The sequence below is a fragment of the Acanthochromis polyacanthus genome, chromosome 11 (assembly GCF_021347895.1).
Source record: "Acanthochromis polyacanthus isolate Apoly-LR-REF ecotype Palm Island chromosome 11, KAUST_Apoly_ChrSc, whole genome shotgun sequence".
Lineage (NCBI taxonomy): Eukaryota > Metazoa > Chordata > Actinopteri > Pomacentridae > Acanthochromis > Acanthochromis polyacanthus.
Window position 1 is genome coordinate 40515191 of NC_067123.1, and position 15448 is coordinate 40530638.

The window sequence follows — 15448 nt, forward strand, 5'->3', positions numbered from 1 at the left end:
CCGCTCTGATTGGAAGTCTCGAAAAGGTCAAAGGGTAACCTGAGTTTTCACTGGAACTGTACTCCAACCCCCGCCCTTCCCGTTGGCCGCAGGGGCTTGTGGGAAAAGCAGTCCACTGCCCGAGCTTAGTAGGAATCGATTTGTTAATTAATCCAGACATTATTTGCTTATTTGTTTAATCCACGTGGCCATTTTGTATTTTATATATATATATATTCATGCAGAGCAAAAAATTCATAAAGCTTGATCTAATTTTTTTTATTTTTTGTAAATCATCAGTCAGATTGATTAAAATGTATTTAAATGGCTAAATTCATTAAGCTACGTTTTGTTTGTTGTTGCTGTTATTGTCCTCAGAGACATTCAAACGTTTGTTTCCACTGTATGATCATCATATTTTGATTTTATGATGGTGTAACATTTTCCGTCCTCATGTAAATCTTATTTAAACTGTCATCTGTATGAGTATTAGACCTCCACTTTGGATCGACCTGCCTGAAGGGATCAGACCTGCAGAGTCAGAAATTTTTTTTAAATCACTTCTTAAAACCCACTTTTATAAACTTGCTTTTATGTGAGGTTTACTTTTATTTTTAATTAGTTTTAGTGTTTTATTCTGTATTCTGTCCTCTCTCTGGCTTTATTTGGCTTTCAGCTGCCTGGTTCTTTGGTGTGATGTCGTCTCTCTACTTCTTTAATTCTCTATTTTTTTAAACTTTTATTTTTAATAATTTGTCACATTTTCCACTTTGGTGGTCCTTGAACTCCTCATGTGTGATTCCATCTGGAAAAGTCACCAAATCTGAGCTTAAAATGTTCATATTTCATTTAAACTATTTTGTCCTTCATGTCTCATTTAAATATTTGCCAAAAATAAATCATTTGCTCAAAAAAAATGAAAGAAAATTCTTTAATCCTTCAGATGACTGTGCTGTTCACACAGAGAGGAGAGAAGTTTGGAAAAACTTTTAAAACATAAGCAGCAGAATATCTCTCATATTAAATCACTATTTTCCAGCATTTTCAACAACTGTGGGGACAAAATGATTGCAGGTTATTCCATTCTTTCAAAGTAAGTAATTAAACAAACTCAACTTTTATTTATGGATGATTTATAGCAGAGTAACTGAGTCATTCTGCACAAAAACATGTTTCTCTACCACCGTGGATGTGCAGGAAAAATGAGGGAGTAAAACGTGACAGGAATGAAAAATGCTCAGAAATTTCTTCGGAAAGTTCAACTGTTGCCACTTGATATTAAATTTAGATGTTAAGATCATTAATGAAGCTTTCTTGAGTCCAAATTTGTAATTTCAGAAACAATTTACAATTTAGTTTATTTATTCTGCATTGTTACTTTCTCCCACTGGAGGGCGCTGCAGGCTGCAGCAAAGTGCAGGACGTGAACTCTGTTTCACTTCAATGGTTTTTAAATCATAAATCAGATGTTTTCAGCAGTCTGTCTGCTTCTGCTCATAATGAAGACTTCCACGTTTAAAATTAAGATGCTTACTTAAAAAAATGTCTAAATCCTCCTGTAAAGTACAATTAAGCTGAAATCCTGTTCAAACTCAGAGAAAGTCTGTGACATTTCTACATATATTTTCTTTTGAATTCAGGACTTATAAGCTTGAATTTATTCTCCAATGACTGATGAGTCTTGACTCTGAAGAAAAACTAACAATAACATCTGGAACAACATTTATTTTCTTGTGCAACATGTTATACATCTTCAGTCATAATTCCAAAAATTTCAGCAACAATAATACTTTCAGCTTAAATACTTTCATAATGAAGGCGTGAATACATAAATAAAAAAACTTGCTTTGTTAAATAATTGATAACAAACTTAAACATTCCCTGATATTTCTGTGCAAGTCAAAAAATAAAGAAAATACATATCGCTCTCATCTAATAGAGACAAAACCGAAAGAAATTAGTTTACTCAGGAAGAAAAATAATCTTTCACAACTTAAAGACACATTTAGTCAAACTGACTATTCTGACACAAGATCTGGAGAAAAATAACTCATGTCCAAAGACTGATAGCCGAAGAAACAGAAAAAAAAAACAGAATTTACTTCAGTCTCTGCAAAACCAAATCTGACAATAAACAAAAACAAACATTTCAACTCTCCTGGCTGCACATGAAGGAAGAAAGCCTATTTATACAAAACAAGCAGCTCATTGGAGAAACTACTTAATCTTCTCAGTCTCACAAAACCAGCTGCAAAAGTTGTGTTTGTTGTTTGTGTTTTGTTCTCATTTCCTCCTCAGTTCCTGAACCTGTAGGAGATGGGCAGCAGCTTGTGAGTTTTCTTCATGGTCTGGACTTTAGCGTGCGTCTGCTCGTCCATCGTCTTGTAGCACCGCCGGGCGTAATCCAGAGCTTCTCCTTCGACGCCTCGAACTCCCCGACTTCTGTCACCTGCAAGAACATCAGAGCCGTTCATAGAGGCACAAATCTGGGCTCTTTAGATCCTTTTACAGCTCAGGCTGATAACACGATGGAACACGCAGCGGTAACAACACAAAGCATAAAACAAGTAAAACATGAGACAGATTTGTTGATTTAATTTACAAAAATGGAAACAAACCTGAAATTAACGTGTGGAACATTTCTGAACCGGTGTTACCAGTACTGGAATAAAAGAAACTCTACAAACTGTCGTATGATATCTTTACATTTCTAACTGGTGTCCATACTTTGTGAGTAAACACTGCCTGCAGTTCAGCTGAAAATCACTGAATTTTTGTCACATGACTGTTGGTCTCAGCTGAGTCAGTCGAGGCTCCATGGCAGCAGGGAGAGCACGTTTCCTTTTTTAAACGATCTGCTTTGAGCAAACGGTCTACTTTTGGTGATATTTTATTGATTTTGGTGAAATATAATAATTCATCAAAATCAAGCTTGAGCTCAGATTGAGTTTTTCTGATGGAAATGATGAGTTCAAGGACCATCAGAAAGAAGAAAATCTGATCTTTCTTTCTGTTTGACTGATAAATGTCATTTCTTAAAGGGTTCCCAAACCAAACTTTACCTAAAATATACAGCTGATGCTCCACGTTACATTTAGAATTTTGAACTGAATTCCTTCCTTGTCTCTGGCCCACACTAAGTCCACATCAGGAACTCTACATTCAGACCTTCTCTGGAGCCACCAGCAGCAGCTCGGCGATCGGGGAGGTGGAAGCCATGGTGTTGCGGTCGACTCCGTGGATCTGGAAGGCTCTGGACATGCTCCTCACCCGCTGGTAGGTGGACAGGATCTTCTTGTAGCGAATCAGAACCCCGTCTGGGTCTTTAACTGGAGCAGAAAACAGAAACAATGCAATCAGTCAGGACTGAATCTACTGTAGACAGCAGCTTTGTTGATGAAACCGTGTGTCTCAGTGGGTCTGGTTTTAGTTGTTTGTGGACAACAAATAGGTTTGTGGCACAGAAGAATAAAGAAAACACTAGTTAACCCTGTGAACCTCACATTTTTCCTCATTTCACTACAATATGAAGTCCTGCAGCTCCATGGAAACAGAACCACCACGACTAGAAGCAGAGAGATTCTGTCTTAGTAGAAATTTTCAGAGCAGCTAGAATGTCCAGAACAATTTCAAAAATCAGATTTTCTTTCAATATTTATTTGAATTCAACATGTGGAACATTTGTCATCACAGTTTACTTAATACTGGAATAAAATGAGACATATTTGACATCTTCTATGTAAACACTGCCTGCAGTTTCAGACTAAAACTCTCTGGATTGTTGTCAAGTGTCTGTCAATAATAATCATAATAACGCATCAGATTATATAGCGCTTTTTTGGTCACTCAAAGACGCTTTACAAGATAGACAGAAAAAAAAAATAAGCAAAAGTCAGATCAAACAAGTGGGTTCTTAGGAGGGTTTTGAAGGTCGAAAGTGAGTCTGAGTTCCTGATGGGTGGTGGAAGTGAATTCCAGAGTTGGGGGGGCAGCGGCTGCGAAGGCTCGGTCCCCCAAAGTCCGGTGCTGGTACGGATGATGGGCGTCAGGAGGTTTGGTGTGCAGAACGAAGGTGACGGGAGGTCGGTGTTGTTGGAGGTAAGGAGGGTCAGGTTATGGAGGGACTTGTACGTGAGAGGAGCAGTTTGAAATGGATCTCAGCTGTCGTCAGAGTTTCAGCGCTGCACCATGAAGCAAATCATTTTAGTTTTTTTGCTGATTCTGGTGAAGAGCAAACTGTTTATTTCTGGCCAATTTTTAAATGAGATATGTGAAATAAAGGTTTTTTAATTTTTTAAGCTTAGATCTGGTTCTGTTTTCCAGTGACGATACATCACATGAGCAGAATGACCGAAAAGCTCAAAATAAGATGATTTTTTCTCCTCTTAGAGTTTCTGGCTGATGGTAGTTTTCAATTAAATATTATTTATAGAGCACCAACTACGAATCAAACTGCCTCTACATGCTTACAGGAACCCACATGCCTTTAATATTGAAGGCAGAGGAACTGATTGCTTCCTGGTGTTTGGAGAATAGTATTTTTTAAATCACTTTGGGGTGCAGCTCTCAAATATAGACGGTGACAAATTAAAGGAAAACACGGTGGGTTTTGGATTCAGAGGATCAACAGACACATTTCCTGCCAGTTTTTGCTTCCTTAATAGGATTTATCGATTAAAAGAAAACAGTTCCTCTCTATCTTTGTTTTCAGACACTAAATCTTCTTTTCTGTTTTCTGCATCCTGGTGCATTCGATGACCTCACCTCTTTGTCTCTCCCTGCCGGGTGATCCTGAAGATCCTCCTCATCTTCATCCTCGGCTCTCCGGTGGCTCGTCCTCTGCCCTTCTTCTTTGACCCCTTCTCCGCCGAAGAGTCCTCATCTCCTCCTCCTCCTCCTCCTCCTCCACGTACTCATCGTCGGTGAAGTATTTCTCCTCCTCCAGGTGATACTCCTCCTTCACTACAGCCAAGAAAAAAAAAGAAAACCTCCTTCATTCCACTGTGAGATGAGGAGATAAAACTCCAGTCCATCCATATCCTCCTCACCAGGGATGTGGGCGCTGCGGCGGGTCCGAGGTCCTGGTCCTGGTCCCTGGAGGCGTTTGAGGGTCATTCCAGACCTGGTGGTCATGGGGGAGGGAGGGGAGGGAGAGCTGGCGGCTGGACCTTCACAGCATGCTGGGCGTCTCCACACCACTCTGTGGCTGGGAGAAGAAAAACTAGCCAGGAGTTAGGATTCATGTTCAGCGACGATAAGAGAAGAAAGAAATGTAGAAGCGACATCAGGTCCATTTAAAGCCTCCTGAAGCTCAGGTTAGAAAGACTTCCTGACTGTAAAACTGTAAAAACAGAAAAGAATCAGCAGATTTCCAACTCTCCCATGGTCCCTGAACTGCTCATCTGTGACTTAACCAAGGTTAAAATTGTAAGATTTCATTAAAAATTATTCAGCCTGAATTTCTAAAACTTCACCAGAAATAAACAATTTGCAGGAAGGCAGATTCTGTCAAAAACTAAAAATTGTAAAACGTTATGCCTGATATCAGCATAAAAATCTAATATTGGTCAATATCATTCTCGTTTTTGCCTATCATGAAAATCTATAAAATAACGCCTGGATTTCGCTGACATTAACCAACTCATAGAGGGATGGAGAGTGTGAACTGTTGTTGAGACAATTTAAATATAACATAAATACAGCATTTTTTCCATAACTTCAGTTGAAGTAGTTTCCTGTTTTGCTCAGACAATGTTTACATCTTATCATCCAATAAAATGATGTGTTACTTCCACCACAGAGATATGTGATGTTACCTAACATTAGCTGAACAGCCCACAGATATCGCATCTGTTGATATCGGAAATTGAGAGTTTGACAATATCGGTTATTGGCAAAAAAAGACAATATTGGACATCACTAGTGGAAACAAATTATCTATCCTATCAGAGGCACCGTGTTTCTTCCCCAATCAAAGAACTTCCATTTCATTTTTTTAGTTCTGTAATCGTTTATCTCACTGTAACTGGTGTCATATTGTGAGCTCTCTCTACTTCTAGTCCTGCTTTCTTCTGCTTCCATAGAGCTGCAGGACTTTACACTGCAGTGAAAATGAGTCCACGGTGGCTAAAGACGAGGCCCAGAAGCTGCTTTCAGACGCCTCACCCTCTGGACTCCTCATGCTTGACGCATGAAAGCGGTCCAGCTGACGCGCAGGAAGTTGCGTTCCTCCTCCAGCTTCCTCGACTGCGTTTCTGCAGCCAGGCGTTCTTCTCCAGAAGAGACGTACAGTGAGCCCTCAGTTGGACACAGGAGAACGGACTGTACTGAGAGTAGGGCAGCTCCTGGACCACCGGCCTCTGAAGGGACGAAGAAATAAGAGGAGGAACGAGTTTATAGACATGGAGGAGAGAAATCAGCTAAAAACACTAACATTACAGAAGAACAACTGCTTTGGACTGAGGAAAGTAGATTGAACTTTACCCTGTAAGACAGAAAAAATAAATACACAATTTAAAAAAGAAAGAAAAAAATATATCCATATGTAGAAAAATTAAGAGCAAAAAATGGAAATAAAACTAAAGATATATATATATATGTATACAATAAACACATCACAACATTTAACTATATGTGTGCAAATCACATGCTAAGGCTGAAACTGATCTCACGTTACATGTGGAGAAAACAACCAGTTTAGTTCTTTTTTCCTTCACAAAAACATTAAATCATTCCTAATGCTACCATGATCAACACACTGTAGCTGATTGTCATACAAAGAAGTGCAACTATGCCTTAATTGATGTTTTCTGTTCATTTTACAGCTCTGATCGTTTCAGATTAGTTATATTCGTGCCTCTGAGCTGCCTCCTCCAACTTATTCGTGCTCTCCTTTTCATTTGGCTTCAAACCAGAAACGGCCCACAGCGGTGCCGTGATGTTTGGCTTTCCAAACTAAATCCATGACGTCATCTGATGCTCATAGAAAACGCAGTCGGCCTGATTTTAGAGGTAACGCCTCCAGAAAAACAGTCAGTGCCTCTAAATGAAGCGGAAGAAAGAGGGGAAATGGTGGGAAATGATTCAAACGACGATGCTTAATGATCGTTGTTTCAGGTCCACGAGTACCTTCCAGAAAATTTCATCCCACAGTAGTTATTCGCTACATAGTTCAGGCGTTTTCATTATTAAACCTATTCCATTAATGTAGAAAGCCATAAACAAATAGAAATGTGAAACTTAGTGAAGATAAGATAAGATAAGATAAGATAAGATAAGATAAAGATAAGATAAGATAAGATAGACTTTATGATTCACAAAAGGAAAAATTTACCGTTACAGAGCTCTAGAACAAACAGAGGAGTGCAAAAAAGTCACGAAAGTGCAAGTACAGATAATAAAGATAGTAAGAAAAGGTAAAATAGTAAAAATATACACATCTAAGGATAGAAAACTTTCTTATATACATGTATAAGATAGAAAACTTAGAAGGTGCTTTCTAAGTTTCATTCAGCTCTTTAGTAGATTAGACTGGAAATGATTCTCATGATCAAGAAAATGACTGAATATGATCAGGTAATTATGTAATAATCTGTACCACTGAAATACAACAGAATAAAACACAATGATTGAAACACAAACGCGGACAATAAGAGATGAAGTCAGGACTCCTGTTCTATTATTCCTGTTTGGTTGTAGTAATCATTTTTAATTACATCGTTATGCACAGCAGGTCTCTGCTTTCACACACTGTTAATTTAGAACATTTTTTCCAAATACCAGTTTTCATTCCTTGATTACCAAAAACTTCAATTTTGAACTAAATAGGAAAATAACAACATGGTTCATAAATGGAGGACATGTTTTGGATCGATCTGTCTGAGGAGATCAGACCTGCAGGGTCACTAACTTCTGTTGAATCACTTCTTAAAACCCACTTTTTACAGATTTTAGGTTTTTTTTGTGAGGTTTACTTTTAGCTTTACTTAGTTTTAGTGTTTTATTCTGTATTATGACCTGTTTTATTTTAGATGCTCTCTCTGGGTTTATTTGACTTTTAGCTGCCTGGTTTCTTTGGTGTGATATCGTCTCTCCAATTCTTTAATTCTATATTTTTTTTACTTTTAATTTTAACCCTCAGTCTTGTTCTTTAATTTGCAAACTGCCTAGTCCCTTGTTGTGTAGTCCTGTGTAGTAGAGGTGACGTACCGTCCATCATTGCTGGCCTGGTTCAGGTGGTAGGCCGGCGGTCGCTCCACACTCTCCTCAGGGGGAAAAGACACGGACATAGGCATCCAGATACAACCTCCTCCTGCTGAGGACGACGACGACGACGCTGCTGCTGATGAAGACTGCGGCATGTAGTTGTCTATCACATGCAAAAAAGAAAATCAGTGGAAGCTCTGCAACATTACAAATGATCAGTGTAAGCTGCTGTTTTATCTGGGTCATCATAACGAAAAAGCGACACCACAGAATGTTTGATGTTTTCTTGATCAATATCTGAGGTGATACAGATAATTTTGGTTTCAGCTAAATATAGTTAATGGTGTGGGACTACTAGTCATCTACTACTAATTTTGGACTAGAGCTTATATTTTCTAATGTCCTTTATGCGACTATTCTCCTTCTATTGTGATCCACTGTCCTTTTATTGTGACTCATTGTCCTTCTATTGTGACTTATGTCCTTCTATTGTACTTATTGTCCTTTTATTGTGATCTATTGTCCTGTGTTTTACTGTGTTACCTGCCAAGGAACTGTGAATGTAAATTAGCATGTTGCTTATAATCCAGCATATTTAAGTCTATTGCTGTCTAAATAGAGTTCGCTAATGTACACTGTCCCGATCAAATAAAGAAATAAATAAAAATGAAATAAATAAAATCTGTCATAACAGAAAATCTGATATGTCCACTATCATTTAATACAGTAGTACCAATAGCTAACAAGCAGTAAAAACAGTATTATTATCTAGGCTAACTAGCTGACTAAATGCTACATTAGCTTGTAGTTGCTCTCGCTAGCTAGCTTAAACTGTTAGCTACTGTAGGCTAACTAGCCCTGCTGTTTCGAGATTATTTTGAAATATCATTATAATCAACTAAATTTGACATTAGTGTGTTTAAAACGACGCCTTTAGCTTATCAATACAGACTCATATTTAATTTGTAAATGAGATTTGTCCATTATCATCTAATACAGTAACACATAGCTAACAAGCAGTAAAAAATTGCATTATAATCTACATAAAAGGCTAACAAGCGGGCTAAAAGCTACACTAGCTTTCGTTATCTCGCTCAAACGGTTTGCTGCTGTAGGCTAACTAGCCCTGCTGATTTCATATTATTTGTAAATATCAATTAAAATGACCACGATTTAATGATAACTTTTCCCTTGGCGTTGCATTGTCATGTAATTGGCAATAATCAAATGTTCAAAGGGAAAAATAATGCGTCATTTGTGTTAAAATTTAGTAGGTAAAGTTAGAGCAACGCAAAAAAAATTGAGAACATAGCTTATCTTATGCATAAATAACAGGTTGCTTTACTCAAACTGACTGTGAGGTTACATATGATGAATAGAAGTCATGATAAATCTGAGTTATTTCAGCATTTATCGTTATTTATATTCATCATATTTAGCTTATAATAACAAGCTGTAGCCTGGTACGATTTAATTACCCAGTAAGTTTGTTCACGTAAGCATACTTCCTGTGTACATATTATACTTGTGTTTAAAAAAAAAGAAATTAAATAAATAGACATTGTTCTTAAAGGGGCATGTCAGAAAACTAAATTAGGTATTAGTGTGTTAAAACGAAGCGTGTAGGTTTCACTACGGACTCATTTCCTTATGTTGAAAACCAAACATCAGCAGTTTCTCCGGTGTGCAGCTTTTCAAAGATGGTCTGAACAAACGCTCTAGTTTGTAAAAAGCTGCAAACAGGAGTTTCGAACTTATTTAAAAGCATTAAGCGGTTCTCGCTGCTGCTCTCGGAGGATGCACCGTGTCGTGCTGCGGTTACCTGCCGGGTTTGAGTCGTCTCTGCCGCTGCAGGGTTCATGTTTGGGCAGTCTGCTGGTAATAACCGATAAAGCTGCTGTTATCTGGATGCTGTTGTTGTGTGCAGTTATACTTCAGTAATACAGCCTGGAACGAGTCACAGCTGCTCCTCTGCAGCTCACTCTCAGCAATTACCTGATTATAAGTGGCGTCTACAGGTGTACCGGCGTGACTGCTCACACATGCGCAGAAGCGTTCCTGGCTTCTTCCAGGATTCAGAATAAAACATCTTCAGTCCAAAGAAAGTTAGTTGGAAATAGAATTGGTTTCCCTTCTTGTTTAACTTGCGAAAGAAACAGCAAATAGGAGGAAAAGAACAAAAAATTAAAACAAAAACAAAAATTAGTTTCAATGTCATCCCTGTTATTGTTTGTGGAGTTTTTTTTAAAGAAAGAATCATTTGAACCCTGAAAAACAATGAAATAAAATCCCAATATTTTCTATACACACCTCATTCTGGAGTCTAGACCAGGACACATGATAAAGTAGAATAAGTGAATAAATCAATGCAATTAAAACAGTGGAGAACAATATTATTTATGTATTTATTCATTATATATGTATTTATTATTAATTCATTGTTGTTGTTGTTGTTGTGTGCATTAACAGGTACAAACCAGGGTGGTCATGTCAGGGGCACATAAGCCAAAAATAAACAGAAAAATTAAGAAACAGACATAATCAGACTAATACATCATCAGTTTATCCATAATTCATTGCCAGTCTCTTCTTAAGGATGTGGAAATTATTCAACGTTAAAATAAACTGTGCAATCTGAATTAAACGAATAAATTTATCTCTGTCTTTGTCATAAGAACATCCAGTGAGGAGGAGAAGAAGCTCTGTGGTGGTCACGTGAGGGGCGGGGCTCAGGTAAACGGCGAGCAGGAAGGTGAAGGCGGAAGTAAAGAAAGACGTACATATCCGAAAAAAACCGTTCATGAGGAGTTGTATGTCGCCGAAGGGACGAAAATAACAAGTAAGTGAAGATGTGAATGGAGTAAAGTTAAAGTTTGGGATTAAAGTTGTTCTTATTTAGTCAAATCCAACACGAACCTCCTCCTGAAACAGACCCTGCAGACACTCCAGATCATCTTCAAAAAGTAAAAAAAAAAAAAAAAAAAACTAACTAAAAACTCGTTTATTATTCGGTGAAAAAATAAATCAAGACTGTCCAGGAGGTGCAGTTTAGTCACGTTGAAGTCTGAACTCAAACTGAACTAAATATGCATCATTAATAAAACTAATTAAAAGCACACAGAGAACTCCAGCTGTCTGCACAGAATACAGTCATGGAAAAATGATGAGACCACTCATGTTTTTTTTGCAGTTTATTGTTCATGTTTGGTGAAGATTTCCTGCTTATGTAGCATTTTCAGTGCGGAGCTTTAACTCAGAACTGTCTGGTTTTACAGTATGATAGTGTGTTAATAGAAGTGTCATCAGAGGGATGACAGCAGCTGACCTCTCAGCAGTTTTCTCGTGTTTTTCTGTATCTGCAGCTCCTCTTCCATCAGATAATAATGCTGTTTTCTGTCCTCCAGCTGAACTATGGGTCTGTGTGACCGGCTGTCCCACTGTAAACTGGCTCTTGCCTTTGCCGTCCTGATGGATTTACTCGGAGGAACTATTCTGCTGGTGGGAGTTTTCGCCCATCTGGAGATTAAAGGACGAGACTACGGAGACTTACTGGTCTATACTGGTACGTAGCTCATAGTCAGAGCTGGAGGTGTTGAAGAGACACGACAAGTAAACTGGGAGATAGTAGATAGAGGCAGATGTATTCCAAAATCTGTGAAGTGAATCAGTGTAAGCCCACAGTCATAACAAATGGGTCTCCATATGTTAACCATCAGAAACCCACAGGTGGCTTTGAAACCTTGAAAAATTAACTAAAATGACAAAACTGATGAAAACCAGAAACTGTCAAAAGAAGAAATGATCTTCAGAGTTTCAGCTTTTGAGTCTATGGGATATATCTGCATACATTTTTATTAAAAGTAAAAAAACTAATGTTTTTATGTTCATTATGGTCATGTCTTTACAAATTCTACCATTATTTATTATGGAAACAATCACTTACTAATAAAAAATGACTGGATATCACTAAATATCAACTAAATAACGTCTGAATTTAACACCAACCACCTTCTAATGAGCTAAACAATAATAAAATGAGCTGATTCACAAAGAGTTTGGATTGTGTTCTTTTATTAAGTTGAGATAATCAGGACAGATATTTCTTTTTGGGCAATATATCAGATTTTCTATGGAAAATAACAAATTAACTCACTTTCCACTAAGTTCCCCGTTAGAAAAGCACCTCTCCAGGAAGTGTGTTAATTCCAGATTACATGACCTGCTCATTTTGGTTCTTTTTTAGTCATTTTCAATCTGTTTTGTGGGCATTTTACGTCTTTTTGTGGTAATTTTGTGCATTTTTGTCTTGTTTTCAGTCTGTTTGTGATGATTTTAGTTTTTCTGTGGTCGTTTTGTAATTTTTTAGTTATTTTGCATGTCTGTCATCATTTTGTGTCTTTATAGGATAATTATCTGTCTCACTGAGTCATTTAGTGCTTTTCTGTGGTCATTTTGTGTCATTTTCTTGTCATTTTGTGATTATTTTGTGTGTCTTTGTGCTCATTTTGGGTTTTTTGGGGGGGTCATTTTCAGGCTGTTTTGTGGGCATTTTAGGTCTTTTGTGGCCGTTTTTGTGGCAGTTTTCAGTTTGTTTTGATATCTGTTTTTTGTGTCACATTTTGAACATTTTAGGTCTTTTTAGGTTCATTTTGTGTCACATGTTGAACACTCCTCCTAAAATTCTGACCTGTTTAGGAGCTCTGTTCATCATTATGTTTTCTTAATTATTAGTAATTTTCTGACCTGTTTAGGAGCTCTGTTTGTGGTCATGTTTTATTAATTATTAGTAATTTTCTGACCTGTTTAGGAGCTCTGTTCATCATCATGTTTTATTAATTATTAGTAATTTTCTGACCTGTTTAGGAGCTCTGTTCATCATCATGTTTTATTAATTATTAGTAATTTTCTGACCTGTTTAGGAGCTCTGTTCGTGGTCATGTTTTCTTAATTATTAGTAATTTTCTGACCTGTTTAGGAGCTCTGTTTGTGGTCATGTTTTATTAATTATTAGTAATTTTCTGACCTGTTCAGGAGCTCTGTTTGTGGTCATGTTTTATTAATTATTAGTAATTTTCTGACCTGTTTAGGAGCTCTGTTCATCATCATGTTTTATTAATTATTAGTAATTTTCTGACCTGTTTAGGAGCTCTGTTCATCATCATGTTTTATTAATTATTAGTAATTTTCTGACCTGTTTAGGAGCTCTGTTCATCATCATGTTTTATTAATTATTAGTAATTTTCTGACCTGTTTAGGAGCTCTGTTCATCATCATGTTTTATTAATTATTAGTAATTTTCTGACCTGTTTAGGAGCTCTGTTCGTGGTCATGTCTCTGGCCGGCTGGGTCCTGTGGTACAGCGGGAACATCGAGGGTCTGACGTCCAGGAAGGAGCTGGGACACATCAGCAGCGCCGTGGAGCGACTCGCCCGGAACCTCAGCCGCAAGATCAGGACGTACAGAACCCCACGCTGAGGAGGATGTCAGGGTTCCTTTCAGTGTAAAAGCCTGTGTTGGTCAGTATTAACATGATTTAGAGACACAGATCAAACTGAAGTGTTACAAGCAGCTGTAGATGTGGTTCTGTTACAGTCATTTCATTATGAATGATGTTTTAAAAATGTTTTAATGTGTTGGAGAATGACTGATCCTTCAAAAACCTTTGGTCTCTGGTTGCATTTCAATAAAAGACAGTTTTTAAATCAGAGAAATGTCTGGTTTTGTTGCATTTCAAAAAGAAAACTCTAAAACAGACTTTTCTACAATAACACATTTAAAAAGAGATATGATCAACTGTTTAAACAACCAAACAATGAGAATTTTAATGTTTATATTTACACAGCAGACATGTTAATTTACATTTCTTACTCCGTTTGCTCATTTGTCTGACAGCATTTTAAAGAAAGTAGACACTGCAGGTAATAAAACAACCTTTAAAGTACAACATACTGTTACATAACTATTATGTAACTTCTACAAATGTTTCAGCAAAAATCTATGAAATCTTTGAAAAGAACTGCAAACAGTCGCATGCTGCTGATCCTGTTTATGGTCTTATGAGGGCATGCAATGGATGATATCAGTCAAATTAATACTTTTACTGTAATTGTTGAACTGCATTTTACTGCTGTGTGCTTCAGATTTTTCATGAAGGACTTTAGGGTACGATGGAGTGTTTTCACTTTGCTGTGTTGCTGATTTAAATGAAGGATCCAAGAAGAAACCGCTGATGTCTGACCTGTACTGACCTCTGCTGGTCACTAGTGGGAACTACAGCATCAGAATGTTTCCATCAGCAGACTGATCCACACAGACCTCATCATCGATGGAGCATTCAGTGGTGCTCATACGTTTACGGCAGAATTGGTGATTTTTTGGCCATGGTCAGTGGTTGGGTGAAGCTTTTTGTTGTCAAACAGCTGTTTACTCTTTTTACATCATAATGACAACAGAAACTACCCAAATGACCGTGATCAAAGTCTGCATACCCCAGTTTTTAAAACTTTAACATCAGTGACAGCTTCAGGTCTTTAGTGCTGGTTGTGGATGAGGCTCTTATTTCCTCAGACAGTAAAGTCGCCCGTTTGGTAAAAAGCTTCCAGTTCCTGTAAATTCCTGGACTGTCTGCAGGAACTTCTCGTCTGAGATCTCCTCAGGGTGGTCCAATGATGCTGAGGTCAGGAGACTGAGATCTCCACAACCTTCCCTTCATTCTGCTGTAGCTGATGACAGATCCACCTGGACCGTTGTCATGTTGCTGTTTGTGGTGTTTTTGAGTCACATTTTAGTTTTTAAAGTCTTTTCAGGGTTTTTTGTGTCACATTTTTGTTTTTTTTTCATCTTTTAAGTATCATTTTGGCTCACCTGTACTGCAGAGGGATTGGCCCATTCTTAGCATTTTACATTTTGTTATGTTCCTTTTGTGTCACATTTTCAACATTTTACGTCTTTTTAGAGTCATTTTATGTCACGGTTTAGTTCTTTATGTCTTTTTAGGTTTATTTAGCATCACATTTTAAACTTTTTACGTCTGTTTGTGGTTGTCTTGTGTCGCATTTTGTTTTTTACGTCTTCTTAGGGTCGTTTAGTGTCACATTTTGAACATTTTGTATCTTTTTAGGGTTTTTTGTGTCACAGTTTTGTTTGTAATGTCTTTTTTGGGTCATTTTGACTCACCTGTACTGTAAATGGATTGGCTGACTTAGTATTTTACATCTTTTTAGGGCCATTTAGTTCACATTTTAAACTTTCTATGTCTGCTTGT

General features: G+C 37.5%; 2 protein-coding genes across 2 annotated transcripts; one reads left to right on the forward strand and one right to left on the reverse strand.

Moving 5' to 3' along the window:
- Window positions 1–699: 699 nt before the first annotated feature.
- On the reverse strand, window positions 700–8339 carry LOC110950969 (coiled-coil domain-containing protein 106-like). Its single transcript, XM_051955592.1, is given in 8 exon segments — window positions 700–2389; window positions 2392–2428; window positions 3148–3308; window positions 4744–4770; window positions 4837–4941; window positions 5028–5185; window positions 6145–6336; window positions 8188–8339. Coding segments are annotated over 8 exon segments (948 nt in total). The 3' UTR covers window positions 700–2273.
- Window positions 8340–10886: 2547 nt separating this feature from the next.
- On the forward strand, window positions 10887–13894 carry tmem238a (transmembrane protein 238a). Its single transcript, XM_051955883.1, has 3 exons — window positions 10887–11023; window positions 11589–11746; window positions 13496–13894. Exons 2-3 carry the CDS (start codon window positions 11596–11598, stop codon window positions 13657–13659), a joined length of 315 nt encoding a protein of 104 aa, XP_051811843.1. The 5' UTR covers window positions 10887–11023; window positions 11589–11595; the 3' UTR covers window positions 13660–13894.
- The last annotated feature ends 1554 nt before the right edge of the window (window positions 13895–15448 follow it).

Bases quoted from the DNA above. Each gene is read 5' to 3' on its own strand.
- tmem238a (XM_051955883.1), top strand. From the start codon at position 11,596: ATGGGTCTGTGTGACCGGCTGTCCCACTGTAAACTGGCTCTTGCCTTT. The intron at 11,747-13,495 runs GTACGTAGCTCA...TGACCTGTTTAG, and splicing joins AGACTTACTGGTCTATACTG to GAGCTCTGTTCGTGGTCATG.